The sequence below is a fragment of the Drosophila mojavensis genome, unplaced genomic scaffold (assembly GCF_018153725.1).
Source record: "Drosophila mojavensis isolate 15081-1352.22 unplaced genomic scaffold, ASM1815372v1 contig_80, whole genome shotgun sequence".
NCBI classification, from domain to species: Eukaryota; Metazoa; Arthropoda; class Insecta; order Diptera; family Drosophilidae; genus Drosophila; species Drosophila mojavensis.
Genome location: NW_025318906.1, coordinates 10,242,832 through 10,257,683, shown reverse-complemented (window position 1 = coordinate 10,257,683; position 14,852 = coordinate 10,242,832). Strand labels below are relative to the sequence as shown.

The following is a 14,852-nucleotide window of genomic DNA, read 5'->3' as shown; positions in this document are numbered from 1 at the left end:
ATCCGGTTCAACGGAATTTATTTTGAAAACATTTACACTTGTTTCTTTGTAATTACAATGATATTATTTTGATTTTACATTTGAAATCAGTAGTTCATAATATATATACTTTATTATTATATTTATTACATATATAGATATATATATTATAAGTGCGTGCGAATAATAATTAAACGTGTGTGTATTTAAACGTAGATACATATTAACTACTAATACATACAGTGTGCAAATCTGTTTCTTATTTAGAATCTCCTTAAAATTTCTCTCTCTAAGTATTTTAATTAACTGATTATTGCTTTGTTGGATGGTTTCTAAAAAACCAAAGCCAAGATTAATTTAATTACGTTAATGTATGTTTCGTGTTTTTTTTTTTTTTTTCAGATTTCGTTTTTTTTTTTTTTTTCGAAGAGTAGGTACATTTGAAATGTCAAAAGTGCATTGAACATTATTATCGCCAGCTACTTCCAAGTCTTCCAAATGCAATTCGCTGTGCTCGACTTTTGGTTTTGAGTGCACCGCAATTGGTTTTCTGCTCGATGTCCAGTTCGGATTGATATGGCTAATCTTCTAGTCCAAGAAATTCACGCTCTAATGCGGCGCCCATCATATTCCATTCGCCATCATCACCGTCATCTTCCTGGTTGTTTTCGCTGTTGGAATCCGAGCCCATTTCCAAATCCGATGGCAATTCCTCGCCTGCAATTCAAATGTTTAATATATAATTTATAATTTCATATAATTTATGGTATATATGATAGGTATACCACGTCGAAATTTAGCACTTGGCACTTCATCATCGTCTTCTTCTTCCTCCTTTTCCTCATCCTCAGGCTCGTCCTCGTCATTGGAGGAATTCTTATCAAATTCGACCACTCCGGTGGCCGTACCCAACATCACATCCTCGGAGCGTGTAAAGAAATCATGAGCACGATTTGAAGTCTCATCCTCGCGCTTACGCTTCAACAACTTTTTGTCCATGGGCGGATTTTCTATTCAATTTAAAATATTGAATAAATGAAAATGAAGGCATTTACTTAGTTCCCAGCTACTTACCAAAGTTGACAGGGCCCTCGTCGCTGGAGGAATCCGACTCGAAGAATGTCTCGTAGTCCTTGTTCATGGACTCGATGTCCGCATTGGTGAACACCAGCAGCGGATTAAGGGTTTCACGGAAATTTCCACCTTGCTCTTGTTGCATGCTGCTCGACGGCGATATCTCCGATTTCTCATTATAGTTCACTACATGCTCGGGACTGTGGCAATGGGCAGGCGGTTGTCGGCCCTTATTGCGCACCTTGCGATCGAGCGGAAAGAGGCGCTCATCAACATGCTCCCAGCGTTCGGCACAGGCCCACAACCAATTGGCATTAACTACCTTAATGTTCGGCTCCTTCTTGGCCGCATTCACTTTATAGGTGCCGGCATTGACGGCCACCAGATGTGTTACATCCTTGCTGATGTTCGACTGGACCTCGGCTCCCAAGCTTTTAGCTATAAAATAGGCACGCGATTGCTCCAACTTCATCTGGGTCGGCACCAATCCGGAAAAGACTAGAACTTGACCGCGCAGCACTTCACAACGTATTTTCGGCACAATGATCTTGAGATCGGGTATCTCAGTGGTCTCATCGTATATGGCATAGAAACGCTTGTGTATGTTCCTCAATATGACCTCCAGATACAGTAAGTAGTCATCGGGATCCTCAATTTCAATTTGCTTCTGTCCATCAGTTGTAATTTTCATCTGCGAAGTTGTGGCTACATTATCGGTGGTAGCTTTAGCTGCCTCATCGTCAGCTTCCGCCACTTGTTTCTCATCGCCGCTAGTTGACGACGCGATGCTCTCGTCATCCTCCCTCTTGGGCGGCAATTTTTCAGCTTTTGAGCTTTCCATGGGTACTTCATCAATGACATTAATCTCATCGCTATCGCTGCCTTTGTTGCCGCTGCTCTGAGCTTCAGTTTCTGGTAAACCGGATGAGTTCTCATCAACTACATTCAGAGTCTCTTCGGCTGTTGTGGTTGCCTTGCCATTCAATTTTTCACAGCTGTTATTCACAGGGGGCTCTTTAGTATCCATCGCATCTTTTGTGTCGCTGCCTAAATCAAATATGTCCACAGAGGAGTCCTCCTCGTTGCCCTCTTCATCCTTGCTTGTGCTGGAGACGGTGTTGTCGTCCTTATCCTTCGTATCTTCAGTTTTTAGCTCTGGCTCTTTGTCCGACGGCTTATTTGAGACTTCTGCTTTCTTTTCGGCAATTTTATCAATTTCTGCAAATATCTTGAAATTGTAAATATAGTTTATGTTTATTGGGGATGGTGCGTACCCTTGAAGTCGACGCCTTCGCCATCTAGCTCGTGCTTGGATAGCCCAGGCGGCGCATTTATATCTCCGGTATGTTGAAAGAAATGATAGGGTTTCACTTGTATCAAATTGGATGCCATATTCCAAACATCCTCACGATCATCTATAATGCAGACCATGGAATCGCCATTGGGAAACAGCGCTCTATATATAAAAGAGAAGAATAATGGGTGAGGAAAAATAAGACAACTAGAGTGCAGCTGCTTTACTTGAGATTATCCGTTTTGCTTGTGGCATTGAAGCACTCATCGCGCGACAAAATACGATGGGAGAAGAACTTTCCATCAGGATCAAGCAGCTGAGCAATCATATGTGCATAATTACGAGCACCAAACGTGCAAATGTGAAGTTCATAAAGCTCTGACATTTTCTCCAGGAACTCCGCTGTGCCCGGCCTCAGGCGAGTGTGATACCACGGCGACTGTGGGCCGTACAATTGAAAGTGATAGATGCCCTTTATATTATCTGGCACTGTGTCGTTGGTTGTGTGTATCACTGTCTGATCGAGATCCACCAGCAGCACCAGCTTGCGATCGGTGAGCAAGCGTCGTGTGTCATCATGCCCAAGCTTTTGAGCTAGTTTCTGGGTTACTTTCAAATCGGGCATTGTGTGCACCATTGGAACCGAGGCCTCAGATGTTTGGCCCTTTTTTAATTATACAGATTTACCAATAAGAATTATTATCATGTTCTCTTCATTAAAACTTTTTGTAAATCTATATATTTTTATTATTTCGTATAACACTTACATTGTCGTTCTGCCTTAAGTCTGCGCCGCAGTCTGCGCACATATCCTTAATAACGGTTGTGTGTATGCATTCGGATAACTCCAACAGCGCATCTCTGAAAACATAGCAAACAAATACATCAGCTTAAATTTTATGTATACGCGCATGTGTGTTGCCATTGCGGAGTATGTTGCAATCAGTGCATTCCACCCACTGCCGCCCGGTCCATGTTTGCAAGAAGAAGATATGGATTGGAGGAGGGGGGAAAAAACTCACCCTTTTATCACTATTTCGCCTTCCTTGCGAAGCCGCTTTTTGACCACTCCGGCACGATTTGATTTGTATTTCAAAAACGTCGAATCGCCCTTTTTAATGGGCTTGCCATCCTCACCGAGCTGCTGATATAAAAACAAAATTTGTGCCGCCGAAACATTTTGCCCTTCGCGTACGCGCCATTTATTGATTCGTATGCGTGTCTCAGTCGGAGCAAGCGCTGCGTTTACAATGATACGATTTACACTTCCGCCACTGCTAGCGCTGCCACCGCCACCGTCATCCACGTCCCTAGTAGGCTTTGACGCAATCGGGACCACATGCGTCTTAACCTCTACGCTTGTCTTTTGCATACTTTATTTACAAATTGTGTATATATACAGATTTTAGTTTTGTTTAAATCTGTGGCTTGTTATGTTTTCAATTTGTGTGAATTGCGACAGCGCGAATTGACATTCTCAATAAAGGCGGACAGCTGTTTTTTGTATACTCACAGTTTCGATATATCGCAAAGGTTCGATAACTGATCAATGTTGCGACTCATAGTTTGCACGTTTCGTTTGTTTGGGTTTGTTTATACGTACACAATTAAAAGAAAATGAGCGCGGATAATGAAAAAGAAAACCTGAAACGTAGCGCAACTGAAGATACAGCAGAAGCAGAGAAATCGGCAGAATCAGAGGAAACAGCTAACCAGGAAACAGAAGCAGAAGGCGAAGATGATGCGTGGATAGGACCGATGCCATCCGAACAAAGCACTGCGGTGCCGGCCAAGAAAAAGAAAGGTAAACAAGCTAAAATTAAATGCTGTCTTAAATTAATTTTACGCTCTTATTTGATAGTATTGCCCTATGAACATATTTATTTGGAGAATTTGCCGAATGCAGAAAGCTATGAGCGCAGTTACATGCATCGAGACGTGATCACACATTTGGTGAGCACGAAAACTGAATTCGTGATTACCGCCAGCTTGGATGGACACATAAAGTTTTGGAAAAAAATGGACTTGGGCATTGATTTTGTGAAACATTTTCGAAGTCATTTGGTGCCAATTAAATCGCTAACTGCCAATAGCAGCGGCACTTTGCTTTGTTCTGCGGCCACCGATCAAACAGCAAAGGTCTTCGATGTAGTTAACTTTGATATGATCAATATAATTCGATTGGGCTATACGCCACTATGCAGCGAGTGGATTAACTCGCCGGGTGATGCGGTGCAAGGACTGGCCATGTACGTAAATTAGCTAGATAAATAAAATATATTTAACAGCCGCATATATTATATTTAGCACCGATTCGGAGAGCAACAGCATCCATATTTATGATGGTCAGAGTGGAGGTGAAGTCTTGTACACCTTGGACAAATTGCACTTAGCTCCTGTAGTTGCCATGTGCTTTAATTTGGCTATGGAAACGGTAATCTCTGTGGATCGTAATGGCATATTGGAGTATTGGCAGAATTCTCGGCATGATTACAAATTTCCTCAGCGTTTGGTTACCTTTGACTCGAAGCTGGATACAAGTAAGAATCAAATATATATTAGCCATCTGAAGGCTAGCATTTAATATAATTTACCCCATTTTGAAGGTCTCTTTGAATTTGCCAAGAATAAGACCCAAGTAACCGGCTTGGCCGCTACGCCGGATGGTAAACGTTTTGCTGCTATTTCTACGGATCGCAAAGTGCGCGTCTTTCAATTTAATACAGGAAAACTTTTGCGAGTCTTCGATGAGGCCTTAACGACATACACACAAATGCAACAGACGCCACATGCGTTGCCCAATATGGAATTTGGCCGAAGGTAAGTCTCCTCTTTCTATATAATGCATTTGTTAAGTAAACTCTTCTCTCTTGCAGAATGGCTGCTGAACGTGACTTGGAGAAGACGGCACAAAATACCACTATGAATATACTCTTTGACAGCACCGGACATTTTTTGCTTTATCCCACAATGTTGGGCATTAAAGTCATAAATGTTGCCACCAATCGTTGCGTCACAATTTTGGGTAAAACGGACAATATACGGCCGTTGCAAGTGGCACTCTTTCAAGGTCGAATAAAACGACAAAAGGCGGCCATAACCCTCGAGCAGGAGGCTAGCGAAAATCCAGCATTACAAAATTTACTTAATGATCCAACGGCCTTTTGTACAGCATACAAGTATGATTATTTAAACTTATAGAAAACACTGAAAATTAATTTAAAATACTCCTATTTGTAGAAAAAATCGCTTCTATTTGTATAGCAGACGTTTGCCTTCTGATTTGCAAGATGTTGATCGTGACATATTCAATGAGAAGCCTTCCAAGGAGGACATCATTGCCGTGCCTGAAGCTCAAGGTAAGTGCTTAGCTTTAATTAATTTTAATTTAATTACTAACAAACTATGTACTGTCCCTTACACGCTAACATTCTTTAGACGAAGGTGTTTATACTTATACATACATATACACGTTTTCTTTACATTATTAATTTTGTAAATGGTTTTTTAGTTATACAACGTATCTATGAGAATGTAGTTTTGCATACCACTAAAGGCGATATACATATGAAATTGTTCTACAAGGAGGTGCCAAAAACGGTGGAAAATTTTTGCGTACATGCGAAAAATGGGCAAGTTTTAAAATTCTTTTTACTTAACTAAACATTACTTTCCTTCTTTCCTAATATAGCTACTATAATGGACATATATTTCATCGAGTGATCAAAGGTTTCATGGTTCAGACTGGAGATCCCACGGGTACGGGCACGGGTGGAAAATCCATTTGGGGACACGATTTCAAGGATGAATTCGTGCCGAGCTTAAAACACGATCGTCCTTACACTGTTAGTATGGCAAATGCGGGCCCCAATACAAATGGCAGTCAATTCTTCATAACCGTCCTACCTACAGTAAGATATTATCTTATATTTAAATTATAAATTATAATATGTTTCCTTCGTTTTTTAAGCCTTGGCTGGACAATAAGCATACCGTTTTTGGTCGTGTGTATCGTGGCATGGAAGTAGTGCTCAATATATGCAATGCTAAGGCTAATCCCAAAACTGACAAACCATACGATGACATTAAAATAATTTCAATACATTTAAGTAATTAAGCACAAAGAAATAATAATAATTGTAGCATAAATAAAACATTTGATTGTATAATAATTTTATATTTTGAACTATGCGCGCTCAGCTGCGCCACCTTTTGGCAAATACTAGAACTGTTAGTCACTTAGGTGCCAGATTGAGTATAGTTGGTATTTCCGCATTTCTTTCAGCACGGCCACACTGAACAGCTGTTTATGTAGTTTCACTCGTAGTCTCTCATTCACTGCCAGAGAAGAACCTAAACAAATTGTAAATTAAGAGTTACACGGTGCTTACCTTTTGGTAATTTATAATTTGATATTGCATTATCAAGTGGGAGTGCGTACACATAGTGGGCTTAAGGTAAATATGCGCTGAGGTGCTGGTTGATAGCTATGTTTAAGTGCGTATGATGCGGGTGGAAGTGAAAAAACTTTTTTTGAAAATAAAGCAAGAAAAACAAAGAAAACGAAAAAGACTAGTAGAGCTTATCAAAAATCTATATGCATCAGTACGCTCTACATTTAATGCTTAATTTGTGTCAATTGGTGCAGAAAACATATACATGCATATAAATAAGCATGTTTGTAATGTGTGTATGTGTGTATGCTTGTGTGTGTACGTGTTTTTCTTATCAGCATAAACATTGTGTTTAACGGAACCACACGTTGAGGAAACTCTTCATAGCGAATTCGTTTATTAGTCATAACGAATGCCGAATACACATTTATAAATATTAACTATGGGGTAAAAGTCTTATCAATCCAGCCAACTGCTTATTATTTGCTGATAATATAAGTTCATATAAACAACAATGGTCAATTATGTTGCATTACAGTCGATACGCAGTTCTCCAAAAATGAGCTAAGACTTAATAAAGAGCCCAGTCATGTCCCAAAATGATTCTGATGATGTTCGCAGCACCGCTCAGCTGCTGCTCACAAATGCGAGACACAGCGGTGTTCCTATGATTCCATATGATATGTGTGAGTATGCCAATCAGATTGTGGTTATCAATGCACTCCATAAAATTTATTAATTTCAAATGATTATTAAATTTTCAGCTCGGGCGCACGCCATTAATTTGTTTACGGATGAGTTCCTAGGCGGCTATTCCCAGGATGGACGTATGTCGGTGGTGCGAAGATTCTTTTGCCTCTTTGTTACATTCGATTTGTTGTTTGTATCGCTACTTTGGCTCATTTGCATAGTTGTAAGTTGTACTCTTTGTTTTCTTTACTGAAGATATATGCTAATTGCTTTCATTTTCCATTGCAGATTGGTGGCGATAATATATTCCAGGCCTTTCAGAAACAAGTTATGCACTATACCATATATACATCACTCTTTGATGTTGTTGCCACAGCGCTTTGTCGTTTCATCGTCCTAATTTTCTTTTATGCATTGTTGTATATAAATCATTGGTCGATTATTGCAGTAAGTGCAATTTGTCATCTAATCATTGTTCGATATATGTATAATTGCTAAACAATTTCTTGCAGCTTTCTACCAGTTCCTCATGTCTGTTTCTCATCACCAAAGTGTTTTTCTATGATGTAAGTTTAATTATTAGAAATACACAAAATACGGTTATATAATTTAGTCTTAATTTGTGCAGTGGGTGCACTCCAAGCAACAAGTATTCGATGTCATACTCATTATAACCTCCTTCATTCTGGCCTGGGGCGAGGCTTGGTTTCTGGATTGCCGTGTTATACCACAGGAACGTCATGCCCGCCGTTATTTTGCTGGTAGCTTGTGTGCTTTTCGTTCTTTTATTTATATGTATATACATTTAAATATATTCTCCTTTGCAGCCGCGAGCTCAACCGATCGCGCAGCATTGACGCAGCCAACGATTTTGACTGAACGTGAGCGGCCAGCTCAGAGTGTTACTGATTTTTATTCACCCTTGGATACAGCTCACCATTCGGACGAGGAGGATGAACAGGTCAGCTAAGTATTTATGCATGCGCATAGCTAAAGACATTGAATTAAACAATTGATCGGCATCATATAAAAGAAGCTGCAAGCAGCGATCTTTTAGACAATTAAGTTCTTCCAAAATGTTGTTGGTAGTAGGATTTGAGATTTGGAATATAACTTTTCGTATATCTTTTGTTTGCTTTGCAGGACGAGGAGTACAATCAAATGGGCTTAGATTGCCTGCGCAAGGCATATGAGCTTATCGAGTCCGCAGATTGGAAGATGGAAAAAGTAACTCCCAAGGGCGATACAATCTACAGCACGCAGCGCGAAAAAATTGGCAAGATTTATAAATTAACGGTGTGTATTTTTTGTAGTTCTTAATTTATAGATTCTTAATTTATATCCATTTGTATTTCAGGCACGCCTAAAGTATCCAGCAAAAGCGCTTATGGAGGAGCTCTTCTATCGCATAGAGGATGTGACCAAGTGGAATCCAACTTTATTAGAGTCCAGAATTGTGCGAGTAAGTACCTAAAGCTCAACTTTAATCCATCAGCATATTTAAATAATGTTAATATATTAAACAAAAATAAAATAAATTATTATCTAATTATTAATTATTAGAAAATCAATTCGTATACCGACATTTCGTATCAAGTTTCTGTTGGCGGCGGCGGCGGCATGGTCAAGAGTCGCGATTTTGTTAACTTGCGTTCGTGTCGTTTAATTTACAATGGCAAAATCTGTGATGATGATGAGGCGGCTAAGCTAAGCAGTGAGGATGAAGACGATAATTCTCTGAACCGTTCCTGTGAGGGCAGCGTAACCACAATATCGGACAATGAATCACATACACCACAGTTTGGAAGTGTTGCCAATAGTTATCGCAGCAAATTTTTTGGCCAGAGCTCGTTGCCGCCAGCAGAGGTGGTAACAACCAATACGACACCTACAGCACCCACCACATCGGCAACACCCTACGACACATTGAGCAAAAGTCTGGGTGCCAAAAGTTTGGGTACTGCCCTCGTTTTTCCCGTGGAACCACCGCCATTGGACGATGAATTTGAGGATGCCAAAGATCAGCCAGACAATACGCCGTCCGTTGTGAAGAAGCCAGACAGTTCGGTCGGCAAGACCAACAACAAGGTGTGGATGAGCGCAGCAATAAGCGTGGACTATCCAGCAATGGCTGCGACTACCAAGTACATAAGGTAAGCAACGAGACCCTAAAAGCAAATTCCATTTACTAATTCATAAATTCATATCAAACAGAGGCGAGAACATTGTGTCGGGTTTTGCATTTCGAGAAATCATTGGCAAAAAGGATGGCTGCATTTTGGAATGGGTGCTCTGCCTGGATCTCAAGGGCTACATACCACGCTACGTGCTAGATGCAGTGAGTATTTATAGACTATACATTTCTATAGAAACATTGTAATTGTAATTGCTTTCTTTATAGGCGCTTACCTCAACCATGGTGGACTATATGAAATACCTGCGCAAGCACATAAACGAGCTGCGACAGCGTCGACGTCGCTGATTGAGCGGTTCCAGCTCTATTGTATATAGTTTAAGACGATAAAGTGATATGTCGTATATATAATGCTCTTGCAGCATATACTAATTGTATTCTACGTAAAAACAAATTCTATTCTAATTGTATCTCAAGCTGTAGTTAAGCCATCGAAAAGTAAAAAACCAGCAAAGTGAAGTGCATTCATTGATGATAAGTTTATTGAGTATGTATGTATGCTATATTTATATATGTGGTAGATATTGTAAGTTATGTGTATGGACGACTTAACTAATACATTTTATACAATGCTCTTTTACTTGTAATTGATTTCATACTTGTCTTGCTCATGAGTATATTTAGTCGCTACTTGTGATTCGACAGCTGCAGTATAATTTAGTTTTAGTGTGCTTTAAGATCAGTCTCAGGGCTTGCTCCTATTTGCTATCGTTCTGTGGAAACCAGCTTTGACACGCCTCCATGGCTACCTCACAAACGGCGCTCATTGCCTTGGCATTGTCATAATCTAAGGAATATCGCATTGATATGGTAATTGAGATATGATATGTATGGTATGCAGACTCACCCAAAGCATTGCGCTTGCCAAAGATGCTGCCATTGAATGGCGGCTTCCTGTAGGCTGCCTCGCTGCTGTGCAACAGAATCGCTGCCACAATGATGGTGACCAGTAGCAAAGTGAGAGTACATCTAAGAGCTGCCATTGTATAATCTGTTAGTGGCGTGTTTGATGCTGCTGATGCTGCTGCTGTTGCTGCTGTTTGCTCTCGTTGACTGCTGAAGTCGAAGTGTGATTTGTGTCGGCCTGAATAAGCGCTTTTATACACTGCTCCGCTTGCAACCCCAGTTGCAGTCGGTCTATCAGCGCCTGGCTGCCTAATTGAGTTATTCGCGCGTTAATTGAAAGCAAAATGACTTGAGGGAATTTGAGGTTTCTTACTTTCTGTCTATATACTATATATATATATTATTCTATATTAACTTAAGTACAAGCAATTCAAATATGCAACAACTTGTGAAGTAAATCAAATCAATCACTCTCTCTCTTTTTACTCCCTCTACATTCAAGATATACACTTTAATTATGTAGACTATTAATATTTATTAATGTAGTACAAGCAATTCCAATATGCGCCTATTCCGAAATTATATAAAAATGATTTGAGCAGCAATCTCTCTCTATTATTCTTCTATCATTCTTCACACACACTAAAATACCGTCTTGGTGCCCGTGTTCCACTCGAGCACCTTGTTGAACTCCTTCTCGCCAAAGCCGATGGCCACCGCCTGCTCCACACAGCTATTCTGACGCTTCAGATTGTCGATCATGAAGAGCTGTTTCTTATAGGCATTGAGCAGGTCCGCACGCTGGCGTTTTAGAGCCTTAATGCGGTTGTCTCTCATCTTCAGCTCCTTGCGACTGTAGTCGAGATCCTCGCGTTGCTGTGTCGCTTGCTGGCTGAGCATTTGCCTTGTGGCTTCTGCCTCATCGTTGGCACGCATTAGACGATTCTCCAGATTGGCATTGGTTTGCTTCAGCAACTTCGCATCACGGCGCAGTAGTTCCAGCTCGTGCTGCTGATTGTTGTATTCAGATTGGCGATCCTTTTGCCGCCGGTTCGCATCCTCCGATTGCAGCTCCAAGCGATGCAGCTGCTCGGACAGTTTGGCATTGGTGCTGATGGCCTGATCCCTTTGCGCTTCAGCCTTGCGCAATGCTTCAAGCGTTTGCTCCAGCTGCATTTTCTGATCGGCCATGTCCTGCGTTAGTTGACCATGATCCTCCTCCAAAATGGCGACTTTGGCTTTAAGAAATCTAAATGAAGACATATATATTTATATATTAATCTTTTCGGATGATCTGTGCATGCTGCTCCTTGCTTACTTGATGAAGTTGTCTTGGGTTAGCTGCTTCTTGGATTGTCCGCTGATGATAGTTGTGCTCTCTCGTGACTGCTGCACCAGCTCCAGCTCCACCAGCGGCTGCTGTTCCTCTTGCTGCTGTTGCTGCTGCTGCTGCTGCGGCTGCGGCGGTTGCGGCTGTTGCAGCTGTTGCGACTGTTGCGACTGTTGCTGCTCGAATCCATCCGCATTGCGCAGCAGCAGATCCAATGATGGACTCGCCTTAAAGTTGGGATTGCGATACTTCACAAATGTGGCCGTCTTGTGTGTGGCTCGGCGCGTGAACGTGCTGTCGATGCGGCCAGCAGCAGCAGCAGCAGTGGACAAATTTGTTGTTGCTGCTGTTGAAGCAGCAGGCGCTGTGGCATGCCTACCGTGCGCTCTGCCACCTCGCCAATCGCCAATCCTAGCCTTGTTCAATTGTGATACTAAATTCGTTGTCTGTTTGCCTCTGGGCGTTGCCGCCTGCGTCGATGGAGGTGTTGGCGTTGTCGGTGCACTCTTGTTGGGCGATTTGCTGACTTTCGATCTGTGGCCACGTCCCACCGTATGCCGATTGGTGATCGCCCCATCCAGATTCACATTTGCGTGCAGTTTCTTCTTCAGCAATGTGCTGGGGCCCTTCTGCTTCAGATAGGTGCAATAGCGGGACTGGGAGGCCACCTGGCTGCCATTGTCGATGGGATGATTCAATGACATCAGATTTAGCTCCTGATTGATATGAAAGAGTTCCTTTTCACGCGACAATATCTCGGCCATAGTGCCGATTTATATTATATATCTATTGTCTTCTTCTTCTTCTTTTTTTGTGACTTTTATGATAAGTTGGCTCCAACCTTTAAGCTTGAACAGCTGCTGATCTGATGAAACGTTTTTTCAACAAGAAATTTTTACTAATAATTATACTATTGGCACGCTGACTCCGTTCGGAGCTTGCCTTGTTTTCTGATGATCCAAAACTCAAATCCTGCTTTGATTTTTTTGACACTAAGTTCATAAATAACAAACATAAAAAAATGCAGATAAACACTTGTGTCGAGTGTGTAACCAGGTAACCCGGCTACCTGTACAGGTGAATATACATATATAAGTATTGGTGGTTGTTTTTGTTATATTTCCCCAAAATATTACGACTGTTGCTATTGTTATTGCCCCATCTCTCACTCTCTGACCTCTCACTCCCTCTCTCCCTTCCTCTCTCTCTCTCTCTCCCTCTCCTACTCTTTCGTAGCTGTCTTAAGGCCAACGACTTGTGAATTTATTTACCTGTCAGCTTGGCTTTATGAACTTGACTAAATCCGCGTGGGTGTTCTCGTTTCCATTTGTTGCCAAAAAAAAAAAGTAAATAAGTAAAAAATCAAAATATATTTAACTCTGTTGCGTAGGTTTCTTGCATATGCTATGCAAATTTGCTGCTCTTTAGAATTTTGTGATGTAATTGTAAATCGATTTGACGCCAAGGCGGCTCATCAAGCCATCACCCACTTGACTGTGGCTGATTCAGCCTATTAAACTCTTCAATCTACGCACAGTATATGTATACCCATTGAAATTTGACGCAAATGGGGTATAATGTGTGCTTAGAGATGTGAGATAACTGCTTTGTATATACCTATGTTTATTAAGCACTCAACTCATACTCCACTCTATAGTTGAGAACTGATATACTCTTTAAATTAGTATATGTGAAAAGAGCTAGGAATTTATTGAATTTATTTTTATATATGTATATGTGTATACCTCATCAGGATGAGCAAATGAATATATGTATATATAGAGTTAAGTCTGCCTGATTGCCTGCCTCTCCTGAGAGAAGCTAATGTATTCTTCTTACACTCGTTTACTGAGTGAACATCCTCGCTCAATTAGAAGCTCTGCTCTAATTGCATTTTGAGTGAATTTTCTGTATATAAAGGGGTGCCAGCTGTGTGGGCGTTCAGTCAAGTTCCTGACCTGGACTGGGTCAGTCGCAGTGTGCGGTGAATATATCTAAGTTTTTTATTGTTAAATTTGTACTTTTAATTGTTTATGTTTAATTGATATTATTGATATTATTATTAATTAATATAAATTATATATATTTAATACGTTTTGTATAATATTATTTCATATTCATTTAAGAAATAAATAAATGTTTATGTTTAATTATTATTATTTTACATATATGATTAATTATTATTATTTTACATACATACCTGTTTTTTGATAGATTTGTTTAAATTTAACAAATATACGTATGCTGGTTAATTCTTGTGAATTTTTAAATATGTTCAATAAATAGTAATTTTTATTAAGACAATGATAATAATGGGAATGATCATTAACTATAATGATAATTAAATGTAAATAATATTTATGATAACGACTCTCTACGTGAATGATTATTACTGTTAAACATCATTAAAGATAATGATCATTATTATTGCTAAGCATCATTAAAGATAATGATCATTATCAATTTGATTATAATGCTCATTACGATAAGGTTCGCATATTCGGTTTTATATGACAATATATATTAACTTTCTAAGACTTATTCATTAATTCCCTCATATGTTATATAAATAATAAGCTCTCTTATTAATTCGAGTGTGCAAAGTGCATAACGCTTGCCATAGTCACAGTCTCTTTTAAATATTTTTATTGTTTAATAAATTTTCTCTATACTTTATATATTAAATATATTAATTTAAATATTTTACACTCTTTACCTGAGTTCTTCTTTTCAAGCCATTTAAGATCCCTCTGTTCGTTATTTTCTTTACGAATTCAGAATAAGTCTGCCTGTCTATCATCATCACACAAATTATAAACAACATATAATAATTATATATTATGACAGCTCAGAATCAATTCTTGACAAAAAAAAAATCTTTCGTGTCGCAGGCTCACGTAAAGATGTGAAAATTCCGGCACGTCTCTGAAACGAACTTTTGACATTGAACAGACAAAGATAAAGAGGGAGAAGCACGCATGATAATCATAAATATTGGTATAACTAAAAATATAAATAGAAACGTACAAGTTAATGGGAAACGTCAACAAT

The 14,852-nt window shown here is 39.8% G+C and overlaps 5 protein-coding genes across 6 annotated transcripts; 2 read left to right on the top strand and 3 right to left on the bottom strand.

Moving 5' to 3' along the window:
• Window positions 1-3: 3 nt before the first annotated feature.
• Window positions 4-3,817, bottom strand: LOC6579360 (RNA polymerase II subunit A C-terminal domain phosphatase). The gene is made up of 7 exons (XM_002005220.4): window positions 3,370-3,817; window positions 3,115-3,208; window positions 2,575-3,011; window positions 2,328-2,509; window positions 1,054-2,271; window positions 765-989; window positions 4-696 (listed from the first exon to the last, which is right to left on the bottom strand). Exons 1-7 carry the CDS (start codon window positions 3,717-3,719, stop codon window positions 560-562), a joined length of 2,643 nt encoding a protein of 880 aa, XP_002005256.1. The 5' UTR covers window positions 3,720-3,817; the 3' UTR covers window positions 4-559.
• Window positions 3,818-3,877: 60 nt separating this feature from the next.
• On the top strand, window positions 3,878-6,501 carry LOC6579359 (peptidylprolyl isomerase domain and WD repeat-containing protein 1). Of its 2 annotated transcripts, XM_032729686.2 has the most exons (10): window positions 3,878-4,151; window positions 4,209-4,596; window positions 4,655-4,887; window positions 4,954-5,167; window positions 5,224-5,526; window positions 5,588-5,706; window positions 5,786-5,791; window positions 5,859-5,979; window positions 6,039-6,258; window positions 6,318-6,501. In XM_032729686.2, the coding sequence occupies exons 1-10, from the start codon at window positions 3,965-3,967 to the stop codon at window positions 6,462-6,464; spliced, it is 1,938 nt and encodes a 645-aa protein (XP_032585577.1). In that variant the 5' UTR covers window positions 3,878-3,964; the 3' UTR covers window positions 6,465-6,501. The 2 variants fall into 2 exon arrangements, with proteins under 2 accessions (XP_032585577.1, XP_002005255.1); XM_002005219.4 differs by lacking the exon at window positions 5,786-5,791.
• A 154-nt stretch (window positions 6,502-6,655) lies between these two features.
• Window positions 6,656-10,208, top strand: LOC6579358 (steroidogenic acute regulatory protein-like). The gene is made up of 12 exons (XM_002005218.4): window positions 6,656-6,804; window positions 7,280-7,427; window positions 7,506-7,654; window positions 7,720-7,878; window positions 7,944-7,997; window positions 8,060-8,192; window positions 8,259-8,392; window positions 8,575-8,727; window positions 8,789-8,893; window positions 8,995-9,584; window positions 9,646-9,769; window positions 9,833-10,208. The coding sequence occupies exons 2-12, from the start codon at window positions 7,331-7,333 to the stop codon at window positions 9,911-9,913; spliced, it is 1,779 nt and encodes a 592-aa protein (XP_002005254.1). The 5' UTR covers window positions 6,656-6,804; window positions 7,280-7,330; the 3' UTR covers window positions 9,914-10,208.
• LOC6579357 (neuropeptide SIFamide) lies at window positions 10,081-10,703 on the bottom strand. Its single transcript, XM_002005217.3, has 2 exons — window positions 10,473-10,703; window positions 10,081-10,412 (listed from the first exon to the last, which is right to left on the bottom strand). The coding sequence occupies exons 1-2, from the start codon at window positions 10,606-10,608 to the stop codon at window positions 10,324-10,326; spliced, it is 225 nt and encodes a 74-aa protein (XP_002005253.1). The 5' UTR covers window positions 10,609-10,703; the 3' UTR covers window positions 10,081-10,323.
• A 283-nt stretch (window positions 10,704-10,986) lies between these two features.
• On the bottom strand, window positions 10,987-12,764 carry LOC6579356 (kinase and exchange factor for Rac A). The gene is made up of 2 exons (XM_002005216.4): window positions 11,790-12,764; window positions 10,987-11,720 (listed from the first exon to the last, which is right to left on the bottom strand). The coding sequence occupies exons 1-2, from the start codon at window positions 12,563-12,565 to the stop codon at window positions 11,114-11,116; spliced, it is 1,383 nt and encodes a 460-aa protein (XP_002005252.2). The 5' UTR covers window positions 12,566-12,764; the 3' UTR covers window positions 10,987-11,113.
• Window positions 12,765-14,852: the final 2,088 nt, after the last annotated feature.

Coding starts and splice junctions, on each gene's coding strand:
- LOC6579358 (XM_002005218.4), top strand. CDS start 7,331: ATGTCCCAAAATGATTCTGATGATGTTCGCAGCACCGCTCAGCTGCTG. Junction 8,894..8,994: donor TAGAGTCCAGAATTGTGCGA/GTAAGTACCTAA, acceptor ATTAATTATTAG/AAAATCAATTCGTATACCGA. Junction 9,585..9,645: donor GCGACTACCAAGTACATAAG/GTAAGCAACGAG, acceptor CATATCAAACAG/AGGCGAGAACATTGTGTCGG.
- LOC6579360 (XM_002005220.4), bottom strand. CDS start 3,719: ATGCAAAAGACAAGCGTAGAGGTTAAGACGCATGTGGTCCCGATTGCG. Junction 3,209..3,369: donor GGCGAAATAGTGATAAAAGG/GTGAGTTTTTTC, acceptor CTATGTTTTCAG/AGATGCGCTGTTGGAGTTAT. Junction 2,272..2,327: donor CGAAGGCGTCGACTTCAAGG/GTACGCACCATC, acceptor AGATATTTGCAG/AAATTGATAAAATTGCCGAA.
- LOC6579356 (XM_002005216.4), bottom strand. CDS start 12,565: ATGGCCGAGATATTGTCGCGTGAAAAGGAACTCTTTCATATCAATCAG. Junction 11,721..11,789: donor ACCCAAGACAACTTCATCAA/GTAAGCAAGGAG, acceptor GTCTTCATTTAG/ATTTCTTAAAGCCAAAGTCG.
- LOC6579357 (XM_002005217.3), bottom strand. CDS start 10,608: ATGGCAGCTCTTAGATGTACTCTCACTTTGCTACTGGTCACCATCATT. Junction 10,413..10,472: donor TGGCAAGCGCAATGCTTTGG/GTGAGTCTGCAT, acceptor GATATTCCTTAG/ATTATGACAATGCCAAGGCA.
- LOC6579359 (XM_032729686.2), top strand. CDS start 3,965: ATGAGCGCGGATAATGAAAAAGAAAACCTGAAACGTAGCGCAACTGAA. Junction 4,888..4,953: donor TGACTCGAAGCTGGATACAA/GTAAGAATCAAA, acceptor CCCATTTTGAAG/GTCTCTTTGAATTTGCCAAG. Junction 5,980..6,038: donor TGCGTACATGCGAAAAATGG/GCAAGTTTTAAA, acceptor TTCCTAATATAG/CTACTATAATGGACATATAT.